This window comes from Macadamia integrifolia, chromosome 8, assembly GCF_013358625.1.
Source record: "Macadamia integrifolia cultivar HAES 741 chromosome 8, SCU_Mint_v3, whole genome shotgun sequence".
Classification (NCBI taxonomy): domain Eukaryota; kingdom Viridiplantae; phylum Streptophyta; class Magnoliopsida; order Proteales; family Proteaceae; genus Macadamia; species Macadamia integrifolia.
The window spans coordinates 2,242,823-2,257,433 of NC_056564.1; the positions used below are offsets into that span (position 1 = coordinate 2,242,823).

Sequence of the window (14,611 nt, forward strand, 5' to 3'; positions counted from 1 at the left end):
GATCATTATGATGGTGATATAACAGTTACCATTTAAGCTTATATTGTCCTAATCTACCTCCATCGTGATTATAGATTTGATATATCTAACCATGATTACACTAAGCAAAACCCATCTTTTATCTCATTTTCTTTGATACCGTAACATCAATTCTGGCAAACAAACATTGGAACCACCCACGCACAAAATTTCAATTCTATCCTCTTCCCAAATCTATTATGTGGCATATAAACTTTCTTGACCTCTACACCACACCCCCCCACGCACCCCTCCCCCCTCCCCCCTCCCCCTGCGCCCCCCCCCGGCCCAAGACAAACAAAAAAACCCTTTCTAGACCTGATGAGGTGGAAAAATTGATTAACATATACAATATTTTATTCTTATTTTAAGAATGAGTCAGATAATCTTCATCTCTAGCCCTATAAGATTATTTTTTGGGGGTTTTGTGTTTGGGGGGGGGGGGGGGGGGTTGTGGGGGTTACATTCATGGAGATGTGTTTTGGGGAAGAGAAAATACTTTTTTTTTTTCCTGTGTTATACAGGGAAGGGAAAATACAGAGGAAAGGAAGTTTGAACACAAATTAAAATGATCCCATACATTTTGGGTCTCCTGTTTCCTATTTAAGGCTTCGATCCATCCGAGCCGTCGATTCCTACAACACCGCTGGGTAGGCGGCGCTCGACGATGTCGTTGTTATTCATCAGGCGGCGACTGATGCTGCTGCCTAGCGTCCGGCACGGGTTCGGAGCCAGTTGACTACCTCGCCGAACACCAAATCAACGTTCTCCTGGGGTTCACCGATGATCTGGTGTAACATGCCAGGGTACATCCGAATCGTCTTGTCCTTGCTGGCGGCGCGTCGACAAAGCTCCTCGGCGCAGGCCGGGTCGCACAGCACGTCTTCCTCACCGTGTACGATGAGCATCGGCAGATCTACCTCCTCGAACCTACCTTGAAGCTCCCTCGACACCCTGAGCAGCTCCCGCGCAGTTGCCGCCCGCGGTTTTGCCGTGCTCCGCCTCGGAGAGGCCATCCCGAGCTTTCTCTTCCACTCCTCCTTGAACGATACCTCCACGATGTTCCCTTTGGTAGGGACCATCTGCCACGTCGGGGCCACAGCAGCCACCAACGACAGCACGTGCTCCAGAGGCCATGGAGGCTTGATCTTATCGCTCACTCCGCACATAGCGCCGTTTAGCACAACACCGTCCCAGGGCTTGCTGCTGCTGTCGGGTTGCTTGCCGCGGAGGTGGATGAGGAGAGCGATGGCCCCACCTAGGGATTCGGCGTAGAGGAAAGAAGGGAGAGAGGGTTCGTACTGAGCCCTGAAGGAGTCAAAGTAGGAGATGCAGTCGTCGACGACGGGATTGATGTCGGGGATGTGGTTCTGGAGTCCTTCAGAGAAACCATGGCCCTGGTGGTCAATAGCACAGGTGGCGAAGCCTGATTTGGCGAGGAGGATGGCGGTGAGCTGTACGAACCAGCTTGTCTCGCCTGTGTAACCGTGGACGACGGCGACGATGCCCAAGATGTCGTTAGGTGGGAGAGGGATCCAGGACTGGGTGAAGAGCTTCATGCCTCTGGCGTTGGTGATGTACTCAGAGGAGTGAGATACGGAGTGGCGTTCGTAAAATTCCTCCGCCGATAGCGTCCCAAAGGGGCTCTTCTCATTTGCGTCGCCAATCGGGTGCCGGGGAACCACCTTCTCTTTCTCCATCAACCCTGATTCGTTTTGCCACAACAACGATGCCTGATTCCTGATGCCTCCGGAGAAGTAGGAGAAGCGCAGAGTCCCTGTGATGCCGAGAGAGAGAGAGAGAGAGAGAGCGAGAGAGAGAGAGATTCAATTTGGTTCCTCTCTTTTCTCAACCTTATATGAGTGTTAAATGGTGAGAGCATGGGAGTCACGTCCGCATTCCGTCCGCTTTGGTTTTCCCGAAACGTCCTTATCAAAAGAAATAATACTGTCTACTTGACTTGACTTTGTGGCATTAAAAATAATTAAAAAAAGAAGAAACAGAGTGAGCTGTGAGCAGTTGCCAATGACCTGTTCATGGGAGGAATCAAAGGGTATTAATTAAAATCGAATTAACCCTATTTTTGAATCTCATTTATGACCCATCACGTGGATTTTTTGTTTTTTTGTTTTTCGGGTAAAATGACTCATCACGTGGAACTATGTCAATTTTTAGCGACAAAGAGCTTCGACGGCTGATATACAAGGGAAGGATGTCCCATCGTAGGGCTGAGAATGATGTCCGTTTTTCCACGCCTCTCCCATGGCCAATAAAAAAATACATCTAAAAGATGCTTTTGAATTTTTATTTTTATTTTTTATTTTTATTTTTATTATTATTATTTTTTTTTAAAGGGATGCTTTTAGGATTGGACTCATGAAAACATGAAAATATCATTGCATAAGGATGTAAATGGTAGAAGACAATTCGTATTAGATTCTCGTACGTATCTGTTTAGACAATTTGTATTTAAAAAATAAAATTATAAACATTATGCATATGTTGATGAAATTAAATAGATAAAAAAATTATTTATGAGGATATCAATGTAATTTTAAAGAGGATCTTTCGGGTAGTGGCTTCAGTCCTTCAATATTAACTCCTATTGAGTTTTCATCTTTCCTAATTCTCCTCCACTCAATCAAATAACTAAAGACATAAATGAATGATCAAAAATTTGTATTTGATTCATGTTTCTATCCGTTCAAGAGAATACATATTTGAATAATTGATTTTCGAAAACTATCAAGATCCATTAGGAAATGCAAATAGTGTTATATCCAATTTGTTTACATCTGTCTATATGTTTATGCTCAATTGTATTCAAAGTTTTATTTATCGATAATGGTAAGGGTATCGACTGAGACCTATACTAATAGCGAATCATATCGACCCATATCCCTCTGATACAATCAGTCTGAACTCTTGACTGAATCACTTTTTGCGGTTAAACACAGTATTGATTGGTGCATCAATTTAAAAAATAAAGGGAGTGGTTTTTTTTGCCTGTAAGCGTAGTGTACATCAACACTCCTTGCGTATATCTCTCCATCCCAAATAATGGCGACAAAATCTTTTCACAAGAGGACCAATCCATGAAAATGAATCCTCTTCTTTTCTAGGAATTTCATCCAATGTGACAATCTTAGTAACCGTTTCACCAGAAATTCATGTAAAGAGGAAAACCAAAATGGAAACCATCACACATTTTTCATTTGTCATGTGGATACTGTGTTAAGAGGTTTAGAGCCTGCAATTTTCGTATTGGTTGTTCACATCATTTTCGGCTCATCCGCTTAAGTTCCAACTAAAAAGCATAAAGATCCTTCAAACAAGGTTTGATATTTATTGTTTCCGTTATGTATACGGGGCAGAGAATCTATTTCTTAATGGGCTGTTGATTACCCATTTAAGACTCTTTGGGTATCCTCGTTACCTAAATATTGTTTTGCAATTGTTGCCCTTTGGGGCTTGTTAGCATACACAATCAAACATGTCAATTAACAAATCAACTCTCCATTCATCAAGTACTATTGAGACGTGAGTCTGGATCAAATTCTCGTATAGGCCTGTGATTGACACATGGATTCTATCAAGTAACTCTCTTCAATGCATTAGATCGCCCTATCTTAGTGGAATCCAAGTGTCAATCATAGACCGTACGAGAACAGGATCTCAATTCTTCAATTCAAACCACCATTATTCTAATCTCTCCAACCAACCCTCGTAAGCCCCACATAAGCAATCCTAAATCCAACCCAGGTCCCAGCTACAAAAGCCTCCGCTTCGGCAAAACCTAACAAACTCTGAAAATAAGCTAGTACCCAACACCCTCCCCTACCAAAAAAAAAAAAAAGAAGATATAAATTCACTAGGACAGTCATCATCATCCCACTTATTTGAGATCGATCTCACACATGAATTTAAGTGTTTGTACTAGTAAAGCAGAAAATATACTTGCCTGGATGGTATCAATCGTTTGATCAAGATGAGAATACAGATTGACGATCCCCTGATTATAGGTAAAGAGCTGTGGTTGGTGGAAGAAGTGAACAAGCTTGTACTGGAATATCCATATGTGAAAAATGCTTGAAGCACAAAAGTTACTGGCCGTTACTTCATTTTGTTCTCCTCAATGTCAAAGAGAAATCCCATAAAGTAATTGGATTAAATTTGATTACTTTTCTTTTTAATCTACATTGTCTTGTTAGAGACCAGGTAATTCAAAGTTCAAAATGGCAACATTCAAGATCATAAAAATAACCAGAACTGTACAGAATATGGTACAACCTTCCATATTTTAGGAATGGATTCCAGGATGAACATGCCTCCCGATCATAGCATTAGTTCTCTTCCTGATCAACACATGCTGAAAGAGAGAGATCAAGCAATTTCAGAACATCTTCCAAATTCAAGGAATAGCTAATTTCAACAGCCTATTAGAGATTTAATTTGAAATGATTCATGGGAAAAACCCATACAAAAACAGAAAGGTTTAAAGAAAAGTTGTATAAATAGTGCAAATGATCATGAGCTTCAGTAAGAGAAACAGACACCAGGAAAAAGGTTCACATTTTGTTTCCTGTTGGACTGGAATCTCCCAGTCACCTGGAAGGATGAAGATGCGTCCAGCAACGTAATTGATCATGCTGACAGTGTCATTTCCCCATACAACAACAACAATTCAGCTTTTTCCCAACTGAATAGGGTCGGCTACATGGATCTGTCAAAAAAAGGAGAAAAGAAAGAAAAAGCAATGTAATACCGCTGGGCCATCCCACCAAAATGCAATCGACAACATGGATCTTTGCCCTCCAAACAACTTTGTTTGATGTCATACTACTATCAAGACTTAGCTTCTGCATGTCATTCCTTACCAACTCATCAATGGTCATTTTTGGTCTGCCCTTACCTCTTTTTTGTCCTTCCCACTGGATCTGATCACTCCTCCGTACAAGAGTATCCCAAAGCCTACTCTGGACATGTCCATACCACCTTAAGCGGCATTCTAGCAGCTTGTCCTGAATCGGGACCACTCCCAACTCAGCTCTAACCTTGTGATTCCTCACTCTATCTCTCCTAGTTTTTCCGTACATCCATCTGAACATCCGCATCTCTACTACACTCAACTTATCTATATTACGCTTCTTGACTACCCAACATTCTGCCCCATATAACATAGTCGGTCTTACAACAGCCCTGTAGAATTTTTCTTTAAGTTTGAGAGGAATCCGTCAATCGCACAACACTCCAGAAGCGCTTCTCCACTTCATCTATCCTATTTTAATTCTGTGAGAGGCATCGTCATCTGTCTCACCATCCTTATTAATAATTGACCCCAAATATTTAAAACAGTCGCTTTGTGGAATCTCTCTCCTCAAGTTTCGCCACTTCAGTATCAATCCCAGAAGGCCAGAACTACTAAAGTTATACCCCATATACTCTGTCTTTATTCTACTTAACTCAAAGACCTCTTGGTTCTAAAGTAGATCTCCATAACTCCAACTTATCATTAACCCCTACCACTGTATCATCCACTAAAACGATATCATTAGCAAAAAGCATACACCACAGGACCTCTCCTTGGATGTTCTTGGTTAAATCATCCATTATAAGAGGAAACAAATAGAGACTAGTTCTCAACAACAAAGCATATGATATGTTGGAAGCCTCTAGTGCAATGTCAAACTGAAAATGCTTGGTCTTGGATGTTCAAATAAATTAGGTGTGGTAAAGATGCCTAGTTCTCTTTACACCATGCGGAGGACCACCTTACTGAAACTCTTGGTTTTAAAACCAGGAAAGGAAGCTGGTTGAAGTGGTTCACAGGGGAAACCATCCCCCCCCCCCCCACCTGGGTGTTCAAATTTTGTCAATTTACTGTTTGCACAATGTTATAAAAAAGCCTAGAAACTTGTAGAGACCTTGATGGCATAAGAAGCAAAAACTTGCTCAATCCCAAGACCAGGAAATGTCAAGCCACCAGGTTAAGGTCAGTACAGAAAATAGAAAAATAATGGAGCAAACACATAGGAACAAGAGAGAGAGAAGTCCTTGTTCACTCTGTTTTTTCACCTCACCCAAACTTTTGGAAGTACTGACAAGGTCATGCCTTCTTGTTTTTGTTCCAGCTCATTTTAACGCTTTTGCTACCTATAGTGGTGGGATGTGGTGGTAGTAGTGGTACTATTGACGGGAATGGTAATGATAATAGTCATCCTCAGCTTCAGTCAAAAGAATTACCGAAGTATGTTTTCATGTGCGTTCCAAATACAACCACCATAGCTGAAGAACCACACCGACAGTCAGAGTCTGATTCAGGTCAGGTAATCTATCTTCCTCTTCACCTCCAAATCCATAGTTTCCTTCTGATGACTAGTTTCATCTTTCCATACCTATGGGAAAGGACAAAGGTCACTAACTCACCCTATACCTTTGTTTCTTATGAGTCATAATGTCCTTTTCAATGTTCTTTTGCGGCCTCAATTTGGGTACTTTCTGTACCTTCAACAAGTGATGTCTAAAGCAGAATGCTCTTGAGACAATTTTTTAGGAGATGAGAGCACTTGCTTAAAAAGAATGGGAAATGAGAGTTAGTTGCATTTCCTGAGCAAATGGGTCTTCACAGTGATGCAGTAAGTCAGTTGAGATCATAGAGAGAGGAATAATGCTAAACTTCTTGGTATTATACCTCTCAAATGTATGGGTTAGACTATGAGGAGACTTCCCCAGTGCCGAAAGATGAACTCTATCAAAGTCATTCTATAGTCTTCTATAATCTCCAGTAGCAGTTACATCAATTAGATGTGAAGAATGTTCTTCTTAATGGGATCGAATAACGTCAACCAAGGTTTCAGTTCTAAGGCAGCAGTAGGAAGGTGTATAGATTGAAAAAAATTTCAGTATGAGTTGAAACAATCACCTGCACTTAGTCTCAGAGATTTAGTGCTGATATTAAGAAGTTGATTAGACACAAATAAAGGCTGATCATACTCTATTTGTTAGGCTCACTCTGCCTGTACCGTTTATGTTGATTATATTTCTGATTACTGGTAAGTTCACCTGAGGTAATTAGTCTGCTTAAATAACACCTAGAAAGAAGTTTATAGTCAAGCTATGAGACTTAATCATCTTCTGTGCACTGAAGTGACTACATCTCAAAAATGTTAGTAATATCACCAGGATGTATGTCCTGGATTTTCTCAAGGACTCTAGGAAACTTGGTCCTAAATCCAACAGTTACTCTAATTAAACAGAATCACCAATAAAATGATTAGGATGGGTATATATATATATATATATATACTTGAGGCCTGGGTTCCCCACTCTCAAAAGAGAAGCCCTCTTTCAAGTCCAATGTTGTCTAGTCTAGCCTAGTCGAGTCAAGTCTTTAAAGAAAGAAAGGAAGTATTGTTTTCTAGTCTCATTAGCGTTAGAGTGACTTACCCACTTCAGGGAAGGAAGGAATCTATAACTAACCTACCTAACACAGACAGACTTACCGTCCTAAACAACAAGGGAAGGCAAAGACAGGCTAGTCTTATCACTTCTAGTAGAGTCTAGTCTATTCTTGTTAGAGTGAAAGAGCTTGGGGCGAAGGCTTCTCCAACCTTCCTTTTTTGTCTTTCATCCCCCACCAAGCAACGGATGAGCCCAATGGAGAGTAAGCTGATCGTAGAGCACTCTCCCCCGGTGGTCGAGTTGATCTACGACCACTCTCTCCCGATTGTCGAGCTGATCGTAGAGCACCGTTGCCTTGACTCTGTTAGGGGCGCAGTAGTTTGATCACTAAGTGCGAGGTGACTCGCGCGATACAGCTTTGTTGTGAGCTGTATCTTTGCAGCTTTCGGACCTGGCTTTCGGATAAGTGAACTTTAATCATTCATTATGCCAGTTGATTCACTTATCCCTCAACATTAACAACAACAACAACAATAAAGTCTTCTCCCAACTTAATCGGCTAATTCACTTATCCTCACCAAGAAATAGCCTATGTTGTGGATGTTGCCAGTCAATTCATGCATACTCATAGAACATCGCATCTTAAGATAGCTCACAAAATTGTGTAACATCTCAAATATCTACAAGTAGAGTACCTTATTTTCCAAAAGAGACATACATATGCAAACTGTGCAATATCTGCCACTAAACATAGATCGAATCTGGATATATTGTAGAAGTATGGGATTATCAACCTTTCCTCTAATAATAACTTGGTTTATCATGCTTTCAGCCTAATTCAGTGGAGAAAATCCACAAGTCCGAACCATGCAGGTAATTCCTTACAAATGGTTACATCAAGCTTAGGTTTTTGGAGTGAATTGAGATAATTTCTCTTACCAGTATTCATTTGGCATAGAAAATATTCAAAATGCTTAAAAGTTGCCATTTTCAAGAAACGTGGCTACAATTAACACAAATGCTTGCAGAATTAAGTTACTTCAGATTGAAAAGAAATATATGAGGAACTGGGTACAAAATAAGAGCAATGGAATTGACCAAAAAAAAAAAAAAAAAAGCACCCCAAATCCAGCCAACAAACAAGCCTAATCATATCAGGGGAAAAGAAACCCAAAAGAACAACCTACAGTGGTCGCTCCCGCAGTGATTAGGGAAAGGGGTTGGGGGATGGGAAGCTAATAGAAACAGAAATGGGATTTGTTACCTCCACAGCAGAAGCAACAGTAACAGCATGACAGGAGCATCACGAACTCCTGGCAAAGCCCAAGGACCCAAAAAATCTTTGGGTGAGATTCTGATTGTGCTTTCCCATCATCATCTTCTTTTTCATGATCGAGTAATTTCTGATTACTTGAAGATTCCTTCTCAGTTTTCATTCGATGGATATTCCATTCGAGTTTCTTCAAGTAATCCAACTTGAACGAATCTCGAATTCTCAGAGAAGGCCATAGATGCATCTCTCTCTCCCTCTCTCTACTTCAGAAGAACAAGAAGAATGGATAAAATCGAAACGCGAGAAACCCAATTAACGATTCAAAGAGCAAAGGCTGTGTTTGGTAGCCAAGAGAAAAAAAGAAAATAAAAGGAAAAATAATATTTTTGTAATTTTTTTCCTTGGTTAAGAATTTTCTTTTGCACTTGTATGTTTTTCACCTATGAGAAGATTTAGTTTTTTAAAATCAAAATTCCTCAAATTGTAAAGTTTTCTTTTACTCCAAAAAAAAAATCTTACAAACAAATATTTCTTATGTGTCTATCTCTCTCTTAAAATTCAAAAATTTTTTTAATTTTTTTATTTTCTTCTATTGCTTACGAAACATACATACTCTTTTTATTTTCTCACCATTTCATTTCATTTATTCTCTTTTCTTTTTTAGATTTTTTTTTTCTTTTCTTTTCTTTTCTTCTCTTGGCTACCAAACGTAGCCAAAGTGATTTAGACGAGATTGTTTTGCCTTCGCCATGGCTATGGATCGAGATAGACTTTTTTCTATTGGAAGTCGCGGCAATTTATGGAGAAAGAACGCTGTCAAACTGCGTAGTGTACGGTAACTCCTCCCTGTATCTCTTTCTCTCATCCCATCAATGAAATGACATATCTCTATTCTCTATTATATGGGTGAGACCGTGAGAGATATAGAAAACTAGTGTACCCTACTCAAGTAGACAGATAACTCAATGCAAGCCCCCATACCCTGGTACTCTACACCATTTGACAATAAAATAAAATGGTATTAAGAGACATAGAAAAAAGATAAATGAGTGTATTCTCAAAAGTTATTTAAAAGTAACTTCTTATTATGTTATTATTAAAAAAACATAGACTGAGATATTCTTCAATCATGGTGAATGAGAAATCACGGGCCATTTAAATGCATGTAGGGGGTATCAAGAGGGTATTTTGGAGAACATACTAAAACCCCACAGGGGTTTGTGAACTCTAGAATGGAGTGGTGAACATTCTAGGCCAATAGAAGAAAAAAAAATTTAGTACACATGTGAAATAATATAATTTACCCTTGTTGAAAAAAAAATATATTTATTGTACTAATCGAGCAAAAAAAGTAATGTTATATTGTGTCAATGGCTTGCATGCAGAGGATAGCTATATGTGTAAGGGTACATACGTGATATGTGTGAGAGTTAGGTGTGGGAAAAAGTTGGCAATGAACTAGTGGAATGGCTACTAGGAAGAATTTCGGCTCTTGGCCATGGCAGCTATAATACTTATTTATGACATTGTGAGCATGCTTTCATTCGATTTAATACATTAAGTCTGTGTTTGGAATGCATTTTCCGGAATAACTTTTGAATCTAAAACACATGTGTTTGGTATGGGTTCTTGTAATGGATTTTTTCTAGAATATATTTTAAAACCCAATTCTTGTCTATTTTTTCTCTCCAAAATGCTTTTTAAGCAAACAATCTATTCCAAAAATGTAGTATACGAAACACAACCAAAGAGTGTATTCCCCATGGGGTGTTGTTTATATTCTTCCTGTCTCATGCTCTCAGCAAGGTATGCCCTATTTCTCACTTCTTACTTCTCATAAAGTGGGCATCCTATAAGAACAGGATGTAGTGCTATAAAAATTCCAAACCGGATTGGTGAATCGATCGAATCGGAATCGGTTGAGCATACCCCGATTCATTCTGTCCCAGATGTTGTAGTGTCTATTCACACTGCTTTTCTCTGTCCTGAGTCTCCTGACTGATTTCAGCCGATTCTAAACAGAATCAGATCGGAATTAAGTGGATCCGATTCAAATACCGATTCCTTGTTCTAAAACTCTGACATGATTAAACACTTATATTTGACCACATGGGGTATTATGGTCGAATTCAAGCACCGAGGAATAATATCATTACACCTCTTGAAAGCACTGATTATGTTTTGTTCCCTCATTCATGAATGGTGTGGACCAGGAAACACAGACCAATAGGTCCTGATAATTTGCTCTCCTGTCCTGTACTTTTGAGCTGAAAACAACAATAACAGAAAATTTTACTACTACCACTGAACCCTAAGTCTTAGGAATGATCATTTATACAAGTCCCTCACTCTTTGACATGTAAGGGACAAGATTAAGTGTTTTATTCTCTCATCTTTTATGGGTATTCATGATTAAGTGAACTTGAAAGAGATAAAAGAAAGTCAAGTGGTAGGAATCCACAGCCCTGATTCTCTTCCAATCCCTAGAGGGTAGTTGAGTTGAGTTGAGTTGGCAAGAGATTTTTGCTTAAAAAAACTTTGTGGTTCTAAGTTCAAGTCCTTTTACCTTATTGGGGCTACGCTAAAGGCTATGATCTATTCCATACGATTGTAAATCAGTATGAACCCATGGGATTAGTCAAGTCGAGGCCCGCACACACCTCTCTCTCTCTCTCTCTCTCTCTCTTCTCTCTGGATTTGCGTTATACGGAAATGAACAATGTAAAAGCTCCTCTATTTCATAATTAGGATACATACTATAGATACATCTGCATTTATTATGAACAACCAAAGAAGAAATTGAAAAAGGAGAAGTAAAGAAAGGAGCCCAAGATCAAATCAAGCATCAGGCCGAACAGAGTTTGCCTGAGTGATGTTGGATCTACGTGTGATGGCTACATAGTAGACACCCATTGCTAAAAGCACTGCAAATGCAAAACCAAAGACAATGCCAGCAATCCCACCAGCACTTAATCGGCTTCCGGTCGTCTTCGTGTCCGATAGATTGTTTTCATGCGCTTCGGTGGATTGCGCAACAGCTGAAACAGAGGAAAATGTTGCTGACTGAGGGATAGGAGCGCAATCAGACTCTACACAAGGTGTTGATTGACTGTTGGGCTGTTGGGTATTGGGGTGGAAGAAGTCAAAAGCTTCTGGAGAGAGTGCCGTGGGGTTCTCATAGACAAGCCCATGAGGTGCTCGACCTTGTGCGTAAGCCAAAGAGAGAAGAGTAAGTAGAGAGAGGACGAAGACTAAGATGGTCGACATTTGAATTTGAGGATTTACTGCTCTACTCTACTTGGAAGTAATGCTTGAATTGAATCTATCGTGGAGTTCATGGGATGCTTGGGATGGGTTTTTATAAGGGCTGAGGAAGTGGTAGTTGCTTGGTCTTGAATTTTCGTGATGCCAAAAGCTGATTTGAAAGGAGGGACAAAATGATGGGAGTAGCTTCGTCCCCATCTTAAATGCCATAGAAGAATGATTATGTATAATTTTTCCCTAAATTCCCCTCCCCCATCAAAGGTCAACCAAAAGCCAAACTGACAAAGGCATGGTTTCAAAGATTGGAATCGGATGGGTCAAATCGTCCGAGCTTGTTCCTGATTCAGATCAATCTGGAGCAGCCAATCTGTATTGGGTTTCTAAGGTTCAGCTAGATTTCCGTCGACCGGTCAGAATTGAAATAGGCTGAACCCGAATCGAATCTTTGAACCAAGGCTGATCTGAAGAGTCGATCCATATTGGGTTTATAGGGTTCAAACCGATTTCAGACCAACTAATACCGATTCTGACTGAAAAAAATCGGAATTGATCCACAACAGGGTTAGTGGTAAGTGGCAACTGGTTAATGAAATAGTGTTTACTGCTAGATTAGGTTCCTCAATTGCTTCTTCTAATCTGACTTTGGTACTGATTTGGTAGCAAGTCATGGGTTTCTACTTGATTGCCTAAACAAATAAATGATGACACCAATGGAGGATGAAATAACTTCTTTGCTTCTTGCTCAAATGGATTACTGCTAATGACAGATACCTTTAATTATAAAATGTACTATGCTTACTCTGCCACGTGTCACATCCACCTAGGAGATTTGTCAATACCATTAAAATAATTTTCTTACATAAACGAGGATATGGCAAGTAATTTGCGGTATAATAGAGCAATAATATGAATAAGTACTCATTAAGATTAATGCCTAAAGGCATTTTCAATGATATAAAAATGTTCTCGTGTTGTATGCTTCAGTCCTATTATTCACGAATTAAAGCCATATATTAATCAAGAGTATCATATATTCTTATTTATTTTATGGGAAAGGGTTTTCTGAGTAAGTGGTATAAGGGAGAGTGACCGATTGAGGTGCAACAAAACGATATATATAGAGCGAAGTCATTTCATGTAAGGAGGTGTGATAGACATGAAGGTGCTAACGTACCCTGCACTAGCAGCTCAACAACCTTTTCCCATATTTTTTGTTGTTTATAAAGAAAGGGAAAAGGAATCTTAAAGGCAGGTAGAGGCGTGGCCCTTGCTCCCAAACATAGAGGGTGGGGTCAAAATGATTGTTTTGCCCCTCATGAAAGACGAAAATTTCACCCATGTTGATGCTTTCAGGTGCACTATCACTGGCCCTCGTGAACTGACACAAGGGGCTACTTTGCCTTTTATGGAATCCTGTCCCACAAAGAAAATACAATATGAAATATTTATCTCTATGCACGAATGTGCAACTTTCATTGTCATAGTTTTACCTTGTATTTTCCACAATCAAGAATCATCCAAAGATTTGTGTTTCTCATCATTTTCTGCCACTTTCATTTTGAATTTTACTAAAATCAAATTGTGGGATAAGATTCCTCTCCACAGAGCCCAGGGACAAGAGAGTGATCCTAGGGTTAGGGTGACCTGCGGACATATGCCCAGGTCCTCTCAACACTAGAATCGCTCTCTTGTCCCTGAGCTCTATGGAGAGGAGTTGGATCCGACCAATACCTATGTAGAATGACCGTATCAGTCCAAACAAAAAAAACCCACTTTTTGATCGTATCAACCGATATATCATTGTTATATAGCGATATCGATCACCACTAATACTAATACATATCGATCAATACAATACCAAAACCTAAATCCATGCTTAACATAATAAAGATACATAGAGGCTCATGAATGTTTCGTCAACTTTTGGACCACATAACTAATGGCAATGTTAAGTCACTAAGCAATGTATGAACACGTCAGAGGAAGAGGGAATGATTAGAGGAGCATGGGCTCCTTCCTTCGCTTCTTGGAGCAGCAAAGGCAATGAAATGAATGAATAAGGTGTTTGATGTGTTATGTTATAGAAGACGTAATTATAATGGGAGGCCCATATATGTTATCTTACATAGTCTTGAGCCCCAAGTCTCTAGACTCTCTACCAATAAGTCAAGTCATTATGGATTTGGTTGCAATAGTAGAGAACAAGCGCATGCTAAGCCGAAATCAATGCGCATCTCCGGCGGAGGCCCAGCCAATAGTAAAGTATTCCTTATCCTTCCTCAGGTCCCCCCGACCCCCTATGCAGTTTCATTTTCAGAGTCACTCTCTCTCTCTCTCTCTCTCTCTCGTTTAATATTGCTGTTTTGATCCAGTATCAGTCCGATACGGCTGATACATATTGGTATCGGTACTGCCAGTCACCGATACTATAAATTAAATCCTTGTTGCCCATTTTTGAAACTGTAGGAATTAGGATCGGGCTCGACCGATTTCGATTCTAATCGATTTACCAGATCTGATTCTTTTTTTTAAATCCGTGGGCTCAATTAAAAAATTTTGACAGATTTTTTGTTGCATTATTGGGCTTTATTGGGCTTCAAAGGTTTAGCTATTATTATGCAAGCTTCCCTATTTGTAATACTGCTTCAGTAGTCT

The 14,611-nt window shown here is 39.8% G+C and overlaps 2 protein-coding genes and 1 long non-coding RNA gene across 3 annotated transcripts; all 3 read right to left on the bottom strand.

Annotated features, from left to right (window-relative positions):
- Positions 1 to 497: 497 nt before the first annotated feature.
- On the bottom strand, positions 498 to 1,929 carry LOC122085699 (caffeoylshikimate esterase-like). The gene has a single exon (XM_042654210.1). The coding sequence runs from the start codon at positions 1,716 to 1,718 to the stop codon at positions 726 to 728; it is 993 nt and encodes a 330-aa protein (XP_042510144.1). The 5' UTR covers positions 1,719 to 1,929; the 3' UTR covers positions 498 to 725.
- A 2,243-nt stretch (positions 1,930 to 4,172) lies between these two features.
- LOC122086093 lies at positions 4,173 to 9,028 on the bottom strand. The gene is made up of 2 exons (XR_006142326.1): positions 8,684 to 9,028; positions 4,173 to 4,387 (listed from the first exon to the last, which is right to left on the bottom strand). It is a non-coding gene; the product is annotated as an uncharacterized LOC122086093 (long non-coding RNA).
- A 2,377-nt stretch (positions 9,029 to 11,405) lies between these two features.
- On the bottom strand, positions 11,406 to 12,041 carry LOC122086261. The gene has a single exon (XM_042655000.1). The coding sequence runs from the start codon at positions 11,957 to 11,959 to the stop codon at positions 11,531 to 11,533; it is 429 nt and encodes a 142-aa protein (XP_042510934.1). The 5' UTR covers positions 11,960 to 12,041; the 3' UTR covers positions 11,406 to 11,530.
- Positions 12,042 to 14,611: the final 2,570 nt, after the last annotated feature.